This window comes from Xenopus laevis, chromosome 1L (genome assembly GCF_017654675.1).
Source record: "Xenopus laevis strain J_2021 chromosome 1L, Xenopus_laevis_v10.1, whole genome shotgun sequence".
NCBI lineage: Eukaryota > Metazoa > Chordata > Amphibia > Anura > Pipidae > Xenopus > Xenopus laevis.
Window position 1 is genome coordinate 30,610,282 of NC_054371.1, and position 17,577 is coordinate 30,627,858.

General features: G+C 41.1%; 1 protein-coding gene across 2 annotated transcripts in view; it reads left to right on the forward strand.

The window, feature by feature from the left end:
* The first annotated feature begins 10,802 nt into the window (after positions 1-10,802).
* LOC108698045 overlaps positions 10,803-17,577 on the forward strand; it is a 62,375-nt gene continuing 55,600 nt past the window's right edge. The window contains exon 1 of one of the 2 annotated variants that reach the window (XM_041588166.1): positions 10,803-11,380. In XM_041588166.1, the coding sequence (XP_041444100.1) occupies positions 10,981-11,380 (400 nt within the window). In that variant the 5' untranslated portion in view covers positions 10,803-10,980. The remainder of the gene's footprint in view (positions 11,381-17,577) is intronic. The other variant, XM_041588160.1, reaches the window with a different exon arrangement.

Sequence of the window (17,577 nt, forward strand, 5' to 3'; positions counted from 1 at the left end):
TTTTGCAGGCTGGTTTGTAAATGCCGCATCTTTTCGGACTTGTGGTATGTTGGTAACATTTCTGACACTTTATGCTTGTACCGAGGGTCTAGTAGCGTTGCGACCCAGTACAGGTCCTTCTCCTTAAGCCTCTTGATACGGGGGTCCTTCAACAGGCATGACAGCATGAAAGACCCCATTCTCACAAGGTTGGATGCAGAGCTATCCATCTCCGCTTCCTCATTATCAAGGACTGCATCATCCACGGTCTCCTCCCCCCAGCCACGTACAAGACCAGGGGTCCCCAAAAGGTCACCAGTAGCCCCCTGGGAAGCCTGCTCCTGTTGGTCCTCCTCCTCCTCCTCCACAAAGCCACCTTCCTCCTCTGACTCCACTTCTGGCACCTCTCCCTGCGTTGCAGCAGGTGCCTGGGTTCGTTCTGGTGATTCCGACCAGAAATCGCGTGCTTCCAGCTCCTCGTCACGCTGGTCTACAGCCTCATCTGTCACTCGTCGCACGGCACGCTCCAGGAAGAAAGCGAAGGGTATTAGGTCGCTGATGGTGCCTTCGGTGCGACTGACCATATTTGTCACCTCTTCAAAAGGTCGCATGAGCCTGCAGGCATCGCGCATAAGCACCCAGTAACGGGGGAAAAAAATCCCCAGCTCTGCAGATCCAGTCCTACCACCCAGTTCAAAAAGGTACTCGTTGACGGCCCTTTGTTGTTGCAGCAGACGTTCCAACATAAGGAGCGTTGAATTCCAGCGAGTCTGGCTGTCAGAAATCAAACGCCTGACTGGCATGTTGTAGCACTGCTGAATGTCAGCAAGGCGTGCCATGGCTGTGTAGGAACGTCTGAAATGGGCCGACACCTTTCTGGACTGGGTGAGAACGTCCTGGAATCCTGGGTACTTGGAGACAAAACGTTGGACTATTAAATTTAACACATGTGCCATGCAGGGCACATGTGTTAAATTGCCCAGTCTCAACGCTGCCAACAGATTGCTTCCATTGTCACACACCACTTTTCCGATCTGCAGTTGGTGTGGGGTCAGCCACCGATCGGCCTGTGACTGCAGAGATGACAGGAGTACAGATCCGGTATGGTTTTTGCTTTCCAGGCACGTCATCCCCAAGACAGCGTGACAACGGCGTACATGGCACGTCGAATAGCCTAGGGGGAGCTGGGGGTGCACAGGTGTGGAGGAGGAGAAGGAGGACCCAGCAGCAGAGTAAGAAGAAGAAGAGGAAGAAGACGAGGTAGAGAGCGATGGAGGAGTAGAGGTGGTGGCAGAACCGCGTGCAATCCGTGGCGGTGACACCAACTCCACTGTTGTTGTTGAGCTACCCATTCCCTGCTTCCCAGCCATTACCAAGTTCACCCAGTGGGCAGTGTAGGTGACATACCTGCCCTGACCATGCTTGGAGGACCATGCGTCAGTAGTCATATGGACCTTTGGCCCAACACTAAGTGACAGAGATGCAGTAACTTGGCTCTGCACATGTTGGTACAGGTGTGGTATTCCCTTTTTAGAAAAAAAATTGCGGCTGGGTACCTTCCACTGCGGTGTCCCAATTGCTACAAATTTGCGGAAGGCCTCAGAGTCCACCAGCTGGTATGGTAAAATCTGGCGGGCTAAGAGTGCAGACAAGCCAGCTGTCAGACGCCGGGCAAGGGGGTGACAGTCAGACATTGGCTTCTTACGCTCAAACATGGCCTTCACAGAAACTTGGCTGGTGGCAGATGACTGGGAATGGGAACAGGTGGTCAAGGTGGAAGGCGGAGTGGAGGGTGGTTCAGACGGGTCAAGGAGAGCAGAGGTAGAGCAGTAAGATGCTGGACCAGAAGGAGTGTGGCTTTTAGTTTGCCTGTTGCCTTTGAGGTGTTGCTCCCAAAGTGCTTTGTGCTTGCCGCTCATGTGCCTTCGCATAGAAGTTGTACCTATGTGGCTGTTGGGCTTACCAAGGCTCAGTTTCTGACTGCACTCATTGCAAATTACAATGCTTTTGTCAGAGGCACACACATTAAAAAAATCCCACACTGCTGACTTTTTGGAAGTGTGCGATCTGGCGGTAACAGTAGAAGTTGGCGGCATTGGCGGCAATGGCGGGTGCGTTGGCCGGCTGAACACAGGTGCCGATACATGTTGTTGCCCTACTGATCCCTGCGGGCTGTCCTCCCTGCTTCTTCTAAGTCTTATTCTCCTACTGCCTCTCTGACTCTCCGTCTCTCCATCTGAACTACCCTCCTCTTGCTCTCTTCTACTAGGCACCCACAAAACATCAATCTCCTCATCATCATTCTCCTCAGATGCATCAATTTCTTCTGACACATCACAGAAGGAAGCAGCAGCGGGGACCTCCTCCTCATCACTCATTATGTCCATCTCTATCGTGTTCTCTGCCAGAATTAAATCTGGTGTAACGTCCTCATCTCCTTCATCTTCTTCTGGCAATAATGGTTGCGCATTACTCAGTTCAAGAAACTCATGGGAAAATAACTCCTCTGACTCCAGTGAAGAAGGGGCACCGGTGGTGGAGGAAGTGTTACGTGGGGTGGCCATAGCAGTGGAGGATGAGGAGGATGTTGTGGTAAAGTTAGAAACGGTAGAGGATGGGGTGTGCTGTGTAAGCCAGTCAACTACCTCTTCAGCATTTTGGGAGTTCAGGGTCATTGGCTTTTTAAAACTGGGCAATTTGCTAGGGCCACAGGATTGCATAGCAGCACGGCCCCTAGCACGGCCTCTGCGTGGCGGCCTGCCTTTGCCTGGCATTATTTTTAAAAAAACAACAACAACAAAAACTCAGTTGGTTTTTCTGGAAACGATAATACACACAGCTAGATGGCAGTTTGAAGAAAACAGTGTGCAAATAATGCCTACAAGATCAACGTATACACTACTACAGGGGTGGATACGGATTACGTAAAATATATGAATGCTGCTTGAAAAAAGTAACTCAAGTGGTTTTTCTAGAGACGATAATATTATCAATATTTAGACAAAATGTGAACAAGCTCACACAGCTAGATGGCGGTTTGAAGAAAACACTGTGCAAATAATGCCTACAAGGTCAACGTATACACTACTACAGCGGTGGATACGGATTACGTAAAATATATGAATGCTGCTTGAAAAAAAGTAACTCAAGTGGTTTTTCTAGAGACGATAATATTATCAATATTTAGACAAAATGTGAACAAGCTCACACAGCTAGATGGCGGTTTGAAGAAAACACTGTGCAAATAATGCCTACAAGGTCAACGTATACACTACTACAGCGGTGGATACGGATTACGTAAAATATATGAATGCTGCTTGAAAAAAAGTAACTCAAGTGGTTTTTCTAGAGACGATAATATTATCAATATTTAGACAAAATGTGAACAAGCTCACACAGCTAGATGGCGGTTTGAAGAAAACACTGTGCAAATAATGCCTACAAGGTCAACGTATACACTACTACAGCGGTGGATACGGATTACGTAAAATATATGAATGCTGCTTGAAAAAAAGTAACTCAAGTGGTTTTTCTAGAGACGATAATATTATCAATATTTAGACAAAATGTGAACAAGCTCACACAGCTAGATGGCGGTTTGAAGAAAACACTGTGCAAATACTGCCCACAAGATCAACGTATACACTACTACAGCGGTGGATACGGATTACGTAAAATATATGAATGCTGCTTGAAAAAAGTGTTTTGGGCGAACCCAAAATGGCGAACGTCGCGCGACGTTCGCGAACTTCCGGCGAGCGCGAACACCCGATGTTCGCGCGAACAAGTTCGCCGGCGAACAGTTCGCGCCATCTCTAGTGAAGAAGTCACAGATCTTAAGATTGAAATGGCGACTCTACATTCACGTGTGGCAGACGCCAAGATACAGTCGAGAAGGCTACAAATTTTTGAATACACTCACACACTGCTCAGAATAAGTTCCTTTATTCTATACAAAAGTGGATTGAAGACTTAGACAACCGAGGCAGACGATGTAATCTGTGCATTAGTGGCCTTCCAGAGCAAGTAGACGGAGCGAGTCTCCAAGAAACAGTAGTGAAAATTTTCAATCAAATACTGGAACAACCAGACACAAATCAGATTGATTTGGAGCGGGTCCACAGGGCACTGAGGCCTAAAGGACTACCCAAAGATAAAACCAGAGATGTGATTTGTTGTCTAACCAGATACCCGGTGAAGGAGGAAATTCTGCAAAAAGCCAGAAAAATGCAGACTACCCCGTTTCAGGAGGCACAGCTGATAATTCTCAAGGATTTATCATGGTCTATCCTACAACACCTGCGATTGCTTTCGACCACTCCTTGCAGCGATCAAAGAGAATAATCTCTCCTTCAGATGGGGATATCCTTTTAGTCTACAAGTAATCAACAATGGCCAGTCCCTTGTGCTTACTGGCCCGGAAGACTTGGCCCCGTTTCTTGCTGGATTAGGGCTCACTGCAGTGGATCTGTCTGAATGGTTAAAATTCTGCTATATGCCAAAAATACCACTTTTGCCTAATCGAGAGCCATGGATCGAGGTGAAAACGCCTAAATTACAGCGAAAGAAAAACAAGATCACTCCGGCCAAAGATAAGTCGCCACAGGGTTGAGTATACATCATATAACTTACCGTTTACCAGATACTTAGGCCTTTTGTTTTAGGCCAGCTTTCTTTAAGCTTCGATTGAGGGGCACAGTTCGGATTGAACGGTTATGTTTTTTTTTTAATCTTCTCCTTGACAGATATAATGATTAAACTTTATGCTGGACGGTAAAAAATAACTTTTTTTTAATCTGTTTTTAATACTGTTATCTGGATCATAAAAACTCTGGGGAGGTTATAACACCATACTTGTCTCTCCACCCCCCTAGGGGATTTGGTATCTATAGCGGGTGATACTGGTTATCGTCCTTCTTGGTGCCTCACAAGTATAACACTAATTTGGTTACCGTCTCTTTAAATAGCAACTTACCCTTGGCAATCCAGGGGCCCTGAGTTCCTTTTGCATATGAAAAGTACTGGGAACTGGGAATTACAGTGCAGTGCCTCCACCTAGTGAACACTGAGGAACACACTTCAGAGGGGTTCCACTAGGAATAATCAAACACACAGTTTGCAACACTTGGGCAACTAATACACACTTCACTCCTACACTGGGAATATGTGGGACTCTACCTAAACCACTATTAGGTGCTTAACTGTTGCTTTACACAGTCCGGGTTAATATCTCAGTCCCAATCCTCCGGAAGGGGTTAATAACCACACAGTTCAAATGATTTTCCTTCCCCAGAGCACTTATTCCCCAGGTAGCGCTACCTTGTTCCCCAAAAGTACCTTTCCCTTTTGAAGTTGGCAGTAGCTTCCTCATAGCAGGTAAATGGTTAAAACCTGTCTTCAGTATGGGGCCACACGCTTGTATCCGTGCCAGTATCCTCCCTTGGGTGGTTCACTCACCGGGGTGCTCTCAGAGGAATTCACACTGGAGATCACACACAGCTCTGCAGCAGAATCAATCTCACTAGTGGCACCTTTCTCCTGAGTTTGCAGCAACTTGGCAGGGGACAGGCTGGGCTCAATCTCCCCAGATTCAATAGCTTCTTCTCTGTACCTTACAGTCTTACAGCTACTCATGCTGGCTCGCTCTGCTCTCTCTCTGGGAGACCCCGTGCTTTTGGCTCCAAAGTCAGGCACGCCCTTTCTCCCAAGGATGCACTGGGGTTCCCAGACAATCGGATCGCTATCCAGCATGCAACTGGGCTGGATGATGTCACAGGCAGACAAACAGGGGAAAGATTCCTCATGTCCCCTAAACATGTCTTACCTGAAAGGGTGATTCTATTTACACCCCAATTTAAGAGATCTCTCATACAGTTTATTTTACATGCAGTTTTCTCTGTTACATGTTTCATTACGATATGTGATTTCTATTTTTTTTTTATTGGGCAAGGCTCTATAAGGAAGATTATTATATAATGTGTATTGATGGGTGATATTATAGTGACATCTTTGAATGTGAACGGTTCCAGATTCCAGAAAAAAGGCGTAAAATCTTGTATGCAATGTATAAGGGAAAGCGGATATTATTTTGTTGCAGGAAACTCATTTAAAAGGTGATGATTGTTACCCCATTAAACACTGCGCTACCCCAGGTGGTTTTATAGTAATAATCAGACAGAGAAAAACAAGGGAGTTGCAATTGATTTACATAAAAATTTGGATTTCAAATTAATAGACACGTTAAAAGATGATGAGGGAAGATTCATTTTTGTCAAAGGGTTAATTCACCACGCTAAGGGCCACATTTACTTAGGGTCGAATATCGAGGGTTAATTATTGGGAGTGTTTACTTTCCTAATAAAACACAGCCTTCGTACTTACGGAAGTTATTAAAAAGTATAGCAAAGGCTGTATGATCCTTGGGGGAGACTTAAATTTAAAACTCCAACCTAATACATAAAGATCTTTATCGAGCCCAGTTAATAGACGGAGATATTTGCATCCCTTGGAGAATCGACTATATAGCAGAAGTGTTTCATACATATTATATGAAACTGTATAATATTAAGCCATTTAGCCCCGCGCAGACAAGAGAAGACTTTAAAAACCGCATTAGGACTTATCTACGGAACAACAAACTTCCACGATACCTTCTCAGTATTTAGAGACACTGGAATCCCCTATTACTCAAACAAAAATTTTAGACTCTATTAAAAAACTCCCACTTCATTAAGCACCTGGTCCGGATGGCTTCCCGGATGGATTTTAAAAACAATGCAATATGTATGTAACACCTCTTTTGGAAATGCTGTTCAATACTCTAGATAAAGATAATCCCCTGAATCAAGAATTCTTACTAGCCCACATTGCAGTCATCCCGAAGCAGGGCAAAGATGAAACTAACTGTAGTAGCTACAGGCCCATTTCTCTTCTTAATATAGACCTGAAATTATTTACCAAAATTTTGGCCCAACGTTTAAGCTATTCTTCCTTTAATTATACATAGAGACCAAATGGGCTTTGTAATGGGTCGTGAGGCAAAGGAAAATACATTTAAAGTCCTCAACTGGATCGAATGGGCGCAGAAGCAAGGAGGGCCTTCTCTGCTTCTCTCAACAGATGCAGAAAAGGCCTTCGCTAGAGTGAGTTGGGACTTTCTAGACCTAGCGTGGAAAGTTTGGAGATAGGTCCTAAGTTTAGGGGTAAAATGATGGCTTCCTATACAGTCCCATCAGCACAAGTGTGAATTAATGGGCTCCTCTACTTACCGTTTGATGGGGCGAGGCAGGGGTGCCCCTTGTCCCCACTTATTTATGTGATAACCATGGAGTTTTTATTAAACGCTGTCAGACGAAATCCGGATGTAAGAGGTCTAACAATTGGGAATAATGATTACAAAGTGGCGGCATTCGCTGACGACCTTCTATTTCTTATTTCCCAACCGATTATTACTATTCTGAATTTATTGAGGGAATTACAGGAATTTGGAATATTTTCCAATTACAAAATTAATATGGATAAGTCGGAGGCCTTGTTTATAAATGTAACTTCCCAACTGAAACACAAGTTAAAAACTAACTTTACCTTTAAATGCCAACCCATAAGTATAAAATATCTAGGTGTCCGGAACTCGTCTGACAGCCAACATTTAAAAAACAAATTGAACTATAAGCCTTTATTGGAAGAAACTCGGGAAGTCTTGAAAGTTTGGGGCACTAAACATTTTACATGGCTAAAAAGTACGTAAAGTTAATTTGTAATTGTTAGCTGCTCAGCACACAGTACAAGGCTCGGTACACAAGTCATGAAATCCCTCCACCAACTTCTTTATTTCTAAATTTTGAAATTCAAATTTGTTGTCTCATATGGCTGCAAAAGATTTCAAAAACCCTACTCATCTCATATGGCTGCAAAAAATGTTAATGCCCTAGTCTTCTCATCTGGCTGTAAGAATTCTTTTGAGTTATTAAAAGCTACGTAATAATTTGTTATTATATTGGGGAGACTTACCCTGTTTTAAAATGTGTGTGAATATTGTTCTACAAATCCAATTTAAAATATGTATTTGCATGTAAAACAATCATATATTGATATTACAAGGTATATGACTAAAGAACTAAGGAAAATAAATAATGCTGAATGATGAATAGACCATGCTCTTTTTGAACAACCAGTTCATGAAAATAAATCTGCCAGGACATTTTAAGAAGGATTGTCAGTGTTGTAAAGTTCCTTAGGCTACGATTCAGGGGATCTGATGAGCTATTTGGATCGCCACAGAATGGGACATTTCAGCGAGTACAAGAGCATAATGCTAAAAATGATCCATTTCTTGAGCAGCATATAAAAGAAGTATGGTGGGTCAGGCTGAGGGATAAGCAATTACGTCATTTTCCATAGTAGAGGAGTTCATAGAGCTAATGAAAATTATTCTAATACTTGAATCATCTCATCTGGCTGCAAAATAATTCTAATACTCTAGTCTTCCCATCTGGCTGCAAAAGAATTCTAATAATCTAGTTGTCTTATCTGGCTGCAGAAAAATTCTAATACCCTAGTCTCATCTGGCTGCAAAACAATTCTAATATTCTAGTCTTCTCATCTGACAGCAGATGAATTTTTATGCAAATGTGGAACAAGTCTTAATGCAACTGATTCCCAATTTCTGACATTCTTGTTAGAATTCATTAATCTAAGTGCACAAAGTCATTAAAAGCTAACTAATAATTTATTATCGGTTATTATATTTGGGAAGCTTACTCAGTTTTACAATGTTTCTTATTATCTGTGGCTCAAGTGTTTTTGTAACTTCCGTGGCTATATTTTCATAATATTGCTGCTATTTCTGCAATAATAATGGCAGTAGTGATGGGCGAATTAATTCGCCAGGCGCAAATTCGCGGCGAATTTGCGCGATTCGCCGGCTTCAAAAACGGGCGCCGGCGTCAAAAAACGGGCCCAGCGTCAAAAACGGGCGCTGGTGTCAAAAATGGGCGTCGGTGTCAAAAACGAGACGCCGGCGCCATTTTGCGAATTTCGCGCGAAATTCACAAATTTTTCGGCAAAGCGAAACGACGCAAATTCGCCCATCACTAAATGGCAGTATTCCATGTTTATTTTATGGGCATACTTTATGTGTTCAGTACTGGAAATGCTGCCTTTTGTTAGCTAATTAAATTTATAAATTAACTCTTGGTCTGACTTTAAGTATAAAGAAGTAAATGCTGTGCAGGTTTGTCTACAACCTAATTATTTTTTTGAGTAGCACTATATTAAAGAATAGGAATAGATAAACAACAATCAATGGATGTCTTTTTTGAAGCAAAGGGTTAATGCAGAGTGTTTTCTTAAGAAAACGAACAGAAGGAAGATTGCCAAAAAGTGTTGCTACTGAACTTTTAAAAGAACTGTTATAATAAAGGTGCACTAGCATAGCAGTTCTTCTTTCGTAACTGTAACTTTAGGTGGTTCGAGATGGGGGGGCCCCAGAAGCACTACCTTGCCTAGGGCCCTGTCTTAATCCGGCTCTGAATTCGAGGCTGAACTAAATATAACATTTGACTGACTCTGAATGGGATCACATCTTCCAAACAAATTCTCACTGCTCTATCAGTAATAATACCAAGAATACTCTTTTAAATTATTATCTCGGTGGTATAGAACTCCAGTAAGGTTAAAGCAAATGGGCCTGCTTATGGATGATCTGTGTTGTCGATGTAATACAAGCAGGGGGACTCTGTCGCATCTATGGCTTAGTTGTCCGGTCTTAGACTCATTCTGTTTAAACATACTGTCAGATTGTAAAGATATTACAGGGTTGCAAATACCCAAATCCCCCTTCAACCATACTGTTACTACACCAGATTAGGTCCTATGACCCCTCCAAGACTAAATTATTGATACAGCTGCTGATGGCAGCAAAGTCACTGGTACCAATACACTGGAGAAGTCCATTACCACCTACTAGAGAGGAATGGTATAAAGTGGTGAATGAGATTTATAAAATGGAATAGCTGACAGCACATATAAATAATACCTGTGAGAAAGTTGTGGCTGTATGGTTTCTTTGGATGCAATTTATAGAAAATAAAAGGGACACACCCGCCCAATGATTAGTCACGCCTAGAAAACCCTACTCTGTATATTAGACTCTATTTTACAGATATACATGCCTTGCCCTATCATTTTATCATTTTATTTGATTAATCTATTGTTATATTATGATTTCAATGTTGCTTATTCTTTCCCTTCCCCCCCCCTTTTTATATTATTTGGTACACAATTATACTGTTTATTGGCGAAATGTATATTTGTCTTGTGGATTGACGAGTATTACAGCAAATATTGAAATAATGTTTATTTGTGAAATGTGATCCATGTAACAGCAGATTAGTTACAGAATTGTCAAATATTTTGTCTCAAAAAACATATATTTGAATACCAAAAAAAAAAAGAATTTGGTTCCTTTACATAATCAGCTCCCACACTGCTGGATCAAATGTGCATTATACTGTATACAGTCACATGTGTCTCACTAATATGAGCAGAAATGAGTGCCTTATCTCAAGTATAACATCTGTATACAGCACATTTTTGCATTATTATATTTTTATGCTTGATTTTTTATGACACCTATGCTTGCTACAGACAAAATGCCTGTCTATCAGAAAAATACTATACACTACTAAATGCATATAAATGAAACACAGTCAGTGCTGTCCCGTTGGCTCGATTTTTTGGAGTCTCTTTGATTTTTTGTTAACTTTATACTTCCATACACAGTTTCACTTTCATTTCCTTGTTTTTGCAATTTCATCTTAGCCACTCCCAGTAACGATTTTCTGTGCAGGAAATACAGTCTCTTTGTACTGCTGTTGGGCATTCATTCTGCTTTGAGACGTTATATTGTCTTGTTTAATGATAGATAGAAAAGGTTAGGGTTTTTTTATTTGCTTGTTTTTTGCTTGGAAGAAACAAGAAACAAATGATTTAGCTTTAATAATGGAACCAGCTTCTAAGAAAACCAAGTTAGACAAATCAGTCCTGATCCGCCTGTGTGATGCCTTCACTCGTACTGACGGAAAAATTATTTGCCCTCTGATCAAAGCAGAAAACTCTGTCCGTGTTCTCTACAAACTGCAGGAAAAGCTTTTATATAAAATAGTTCGGGAAGCTGGGTTACCTGATCCAAAATTTCTGTGGAAATCAGCAGCTACGGACAGGAACATTGATGGCAATTTATTTGTTAAATATTCCACTTCTCAGCAAGTCGATGAAAATAGCCTGAAACAATTCCAGGAAACTCTGAAAGGAAAATTAAGAGAAGTCTTAAAAGTGAAACACATTTTGATTGATAGAGTTGAAGACACAGAAAATGTTATCCCACAGCCAATAATCTCAGGTATAGTTAACCACATTCATAATATTTTATATTTGCTGGATGAAAAAAATAATGTGAGCCATTTGTTTATTTGTATTGCATTTATAGAATTTTGTTTTTATAAAAATGTTTGAATAGTAAATTTTGAACACAAATATGTTTAGAATTTAAATCCAAGGTTAAAAAATGAAAGTAGTTGTGCTCATGTTGTTGGACAGTGAATACTAAAATTGTGCACTCTTCCTAAGTAGAAAATAACATGCTTGAGTCTTTAAATAAATATATGTATGTAGGGGGTCATTTATCAAAGGTAGAGTTTTAGAGATTTGTGAGGTTTTTTTATACCTCGAATGAACTCACAACTCGAATGTTTCCCAATTTAAAGGGGTTGTTCACCTTTGAGATAACTTTTAGTATGATGTAGAGAGTGATATTTTGAGACAATTTGTAATTTATTTTCATTTTTTCATTAATGAATAATAATTTAGCTTTTTATTTAGCAAGGTCATAATGGCATTAACATAGAAAATTTCAGTTGAGTCCAATTACAATTAAGACTCTTCAGTTCCGGTCAGAGAAGCTGCTTCCTTTCCTTGTTCTGTCTGTATATCAGCAGCTCGCTCAAGTCCCTCTCCCCCCTCCCTTCAGAATTATCCTTGGCGCTTGGCATGGGGAGAATGCACAGTTTGAGTCAGTTAAGTACAGCAGACGAAAGATGTCTGCTTAGAGAGATCATACGGGAGGGGCTATGAACACATGCGCATTAAGAAAAGGGAGAAGGGAAAAGATGATGTCAGGTCGGGGGGAATGACCACTGAGTGCAACTCGTGGGAGCACATTTACTTATCTTGAGTGAAGGATTAGAATGAAAAATACTTCGAATTTCGAAGTATTTTTTTGGCTACTTCGACCATCGAATTGGCTACTTCGACCTTCGACTACGACTTTGAATCGAATGATCATTCGACCATTCGATAGTCGAAGTACTGTCTCTTTAAAAAATACTCATTCTCTTATAAGTCTTTCTTAAACACCCTGATAGCCAGTTCCACCTGGAATTCTTTAAATATAGGCTACAAGCTAGCTGCCCTCTATATTCATTCCATCCAGTCAGCTAACCGCATATTAGAGCCTGAAAGGTATTACAGTCTGATAGCAACGAAGACTCTGGGTATATCTAGATCTCCAGCAGAAATGGTTATTTCATTTTCCATCATAGAGGATCCATTATTTGGAAACCCATTATCCAGAAAGCTTCAAATTGCGGGAAGGCCATCTCCGAAATACTCCATTATAATGAAATAATTCACATTTTTAAAAAGTATTTCCTTTTTCTCCATAGTAATAAAACAGAACCTTGTATTTGGTCCTAACTAAGATAGAATTAATTCTTATTGCAGTGGAAATAATCCGATTGGGTTTAATTAATGTTTTAATGATTTTTTTAGTAGACTTAAGGTATGGAGTTCCAAATTACGGAAAGACTTCTTATCCGGAAAATCCAGCTCCCGGACATTCTGGACAACTGGTCCCATACCGATTTAATTATTGCCCAAGGGGTTCTCTTTTCCCATACCCTGTCTCTCTTCACTTATAACTGTACTGGACAATTCTGTGCCTCTGCTTCTCTATTTTTATCTGCCACTGTACATTTCTTTATGTTATGCCTCTGAGGCTGTGACCTCCACATTTATGATCCTGTAAACTTCACTCAACTTTCCCTTCTTACTCATGTCTAATTCTTTTATTTTGCTCTGGCAAGTTCAAGGGCTTGCTCTTCCCTTCTCATCACTCTGCCCTTGTCTTAGTCTGCTTTTCAGACAGCCTTTTGTGCCCAGTTTGGCTACATGGGTACAGACACACATGGCCTGGGCTGTTCTGCACCCCTCTGCCGAACACCAGCACATTTAACACCACAGTTAACAATATAGTTGTTTGAGGTAAAAAAAAACTTGCCACTGTATCACTAGGCCCTCAATTATGGGCTATTCCAGTTTTTTTGCTACTAGCGAGGCTGTTCACAGTACAGCTCTGGCGTGCCACCATTAGGGGAGATTCTGTACATTTTAAAGGAGAAGGGAAACAACCGAAGCAATGTATTGCCGATAGTGCAAGCTATAACACTGTATTTATTCTGTAGAATACTTTACCATACCCGAGTAAACAGTTCTATAATCTCTCTCTGTTTGTTTTGGAATAGCAGCTGCCATATTAGCTAGGTGTGACAGCACTTCCTGCCTGAGTCTCTCCCTGCTCACTCATAGCTCTGAGCACAAATTACAGCAGGGAGGGGAGGAGGGAGTTTGGAAAGGGATGGGGAGAGAGAGGAGCAAACTGAGCATGCTCAAGCCCTAGCCCTGGAGGTTTAAGCTGAAAACAGGAAGTCTGATACAGAAGCCCATGAGTACACAATAGAAGGAATGAAATGCTGTGTTTCTTTTGACGGAGGACTCAGAGCAGCATTACTTTGAGGGTTTACTGGTGTATTGATATAGACCTTTCTGATAAAACGTACTTAATGTTAGCCTTTCCTTCTCCTTTAAGTAACACAATACAAAATTACACTTGTTATTTGAAGCAATATAGAATCAGTCATGCTTCTCTATTTTTGTAATCACACACACACGTGTAAATGTTTTTCTGCAAGAAGGAGCTACGCCATTCACCATACAGCCTGAGCCGGCAACTCATTCTCTCATTCAAGCTGAACTGCTGCAGTGAAATGAGTATGTTTAGATGAAAATTATTCCTTATTATTACAGCAATTTTATGAATAAATTGATAAGTGCATTTTGAGTAGTTTGTGTTTACAGAAGTGCGTTTCGCCTTGCTGTCTGTGGTAGTTAGTGTCTGGCGATCTTGCTTCCTGTACCCTGCACGCTTGCCTGATGTGCTCTCATATAAACAACAAATGGCCGGATCTGTTTACATCCATATTCAGCAATAAAGGAACTCACTCTGGGAAGCTTCCCTATAAACCATGACCTTGCCACTGCTTTTCATTAAGAAGAAGAAGAAAAAGTTATTTTAACAGATCACTATGCTAAAAAATGCAACTGTCCTTGAAAAGCAGTTTTGCTAAATAAAATAAGATACTGGCCCATCAAAGGTTCTATATCTGAGAATTAGTAGCAGTCATGTTTTTCAGATCTGTAAGTGCAGGTTAGTGTTGTGCTTACTGTCAGGTTTACCTATTAAAGTCAAGCAGTATGTCAGCTCCAGTTCATTTTTCACAGAGGCAGATATATGGCTTTTAGCTTATTTGGGATCTATAGTGTAACGGCTGGTGGAATTCAGATACTATGCTTATATAGAGTAAATTTTTTAGTGCAGGTTGTAAACACAGAGTAAGGGGAATAAAGATAAAGTTTGAATAACTGAGGTTTCCAGGGGTGGGATTGCTGTTTAGTAAAAACTAGGGATGCACCAAATCCACTATTTTAGATTCAGCCAAACCCCGAAACCTTGCATATTATATATATTTAGGGGTGGGAAGGGGAAAACATTTTTTAGTTCCTTGTTTCCTGACAAAAAGTCATGCATTTTCCCTCCCCACCCCTAATTTGCATTTGCAAATTAGGATTCGGTTAAGGCCGGACAGAAGGCTTCGACCATCTCCGAAACCTGCTGTGTGGCACTAAACAGCTAATTGGTTCCTATGGTTACAGTCTGCACCAGATTATCTCCACAATACTGGTACTGCGTTATACAAATTACATTTTAGTTGTACAGTACTTTGCCCTAAAAAGTGTACCAGTTTTTGTATGTAAAAATAATTTTTGAGTTCAGTCCTATGACATTGGATCATTAATTGTTACCCGCGACACATTTGCTTGGGGGGGCCCATTTGCAAATTTCTGCACCAGGGCCCCTAGGTGTCTAGTTACGCCACTGACAAAGAGGCCAATGAAGCTGGCTTGTAGCAACAACATCAAGTTAATCTCCGCTTACAGCAAGAAATCAGGGAGGAGACTGAGAAACTGCAGGGTGGTGAGGCCCTGGTGCAAACACAAATAACTGCCCACAATGCAGTGTAAAAGTGTCTGCAACAAGATAAAAACCATGCCAAAGTAAATGGTCGACAGAGCTTGCTCCTTACTTGAAGGAAAAGACTAAAGAGGTCTACTATGACCCAATTGAACAGGACTCCCACAACTATGACTAGTTAGAAGCAAATCCTTGCACACCTTGAAATCACCTTCACAGTTAGTGCCAAATACTTTTGTGACTGGGTTTTTACCAAGAAGTTGCTACGGCCTCAAGTTAATTCATCAGATCAAGTGATAGAATTAATAATGAATTGCTTCTAGAATACACTGCCCAGGGACCTACAGAGGTGGATTGGACAGGCAGACGCTTGGATCTTTTCTTTGATTAATTATTAATAGGGATGCACTGAATCCAGGATTCAGTTCGGGATTCGGCCAGGATTCTGCCTTTTTCAGCAGGATTCGGATTCTGCCGAATCCTTCTTCCCGGCCGAACCGAATCTGAATCCTAATTTGCATATGCAAATTAGGGCCGGGGAGGGAAATTGTGTAACTTTTTGTGACAAAACAAGGAAGTAAAAATGGTTTTATCCTTCTCACCCCTAATTTGCATATGCAAATTAGGATTCGGATTCGGTTCGGTATTTGGCAAAATCTTTTGCAAAGGATTCGGGGTTTCAGACGAATCGAAAATAGTAAATTCGGTGCATCCCTAATTATTAATGACAAAAAATAACTCACATAACCCACCAGATTAGTAAAATATAATGCTGCAACAAAAAAAAACTCCACTTCCTCATATGGGGACAGATACTACTTACTGTAAGGGGTGACTACTGCTTTGCTTGCTGAAGTTTTTCCTTTCAATCTCTATCCCACGCTCTCCCCTTCTAAAAAATTACTCTGGAAACTTCCTGGAAACTTCTCCCTTGCACTGTTTGTGCTGCTTGTTTTAATGGTGCTTTTAAATCCATCCCTCTTACTTGATTACGTGTGGCCAGCATTGGACTGGGGGGCCACCGGACCTGCAGCTTCAGGGGCCCCCACACCATCCCCTGGGCCCCCAAGCCACAAAGTCCTCTCTGCACTCACCCCTCCCCCCCCGGAGCATGTTTGCATGTACATCTTTCCAGCTCGTCAGTGTGACCAGGTTCAGGGAAGGAAGGAGAGGGCCCCTCCAGATTTGCTGTTGTTTAGATTTATTAAGGGTTGAAATGAAAATTCAAATTTTTTTATGGTCAAAACTGTTAAATTCGACTAGGGAATTTTCCAAACATGATTTGAGTTTTTTTTTAAAATATTCAAATTTGATTTTCGAGATTTATCATACTATGGCCCTTTAAGAATATGAATTTTACTATTCGCCACTTAAAACCTGCCGAATTGCTGTATAAGTCAATGGAAGAGGTCCAGTGAGCAATTTGGAGATGTTTGCAGCCTTCCTGACATTCGAGTTTTTTTCTGAGAAAAAACTCAAAACGAGTTTGATCGAATTTGATTCGAATTAGATTCGTTTTTGACTCTGTAATATTAGTCCGAGTTCAAGATATTAGAGCCAGGGCCCAACAGGTTTTTTCCCGGTTTCCCACAGGCCCAGTCCGACCCTGTGTGTTGTCCTTGGCTTCTACATTTGTAATGTTTTTTGTTATTTAGCTGGCAGTGGAAAATTGTTTATTGTACTGTAGTATCTGTGGTGAGCTGAGAAATATCAAAGTGTCTTCTTGTGTGGGTGCAAATTTCTCTTTCTATTTTGCAATTCTTTAAGTGTGCTGTAGAAGTGATGGGAAAATGCAACTAGTGAGCAACACAGAGGCTCACCAGTCGGCAATTCTGCCTTGCAGTGCTGAGGTCCTTGTATTATATTTGTGTTTTACAAATATCTGCAAGGAGTTTGTATGTTCCTCCGTTTCTGCATCCTCAAAACAAAAATATTGTTTAATAGACTCCTGATAAATAGACCATAATGTGTGAATGTGACCTTTCTGGGGCAGAAGCTGATATAAATGATGAATATTATCAGTCAAATGCTGCAGAAAAGATTTGGCACTATATAAACATCAGGAAATAAATAAAATAGTATTGTCCACTTTGAGATATTAGTCATGATATTTTAGAGTGAGCATTTCTGCAGCCAAGTTAGGCTTGATATAGATTTTCCAAAATTGGGTACAAGAGACTTTATGTTGGTCAAGTAATCAGTAGCTCACCTGTGGGAACCTGCCACATTTG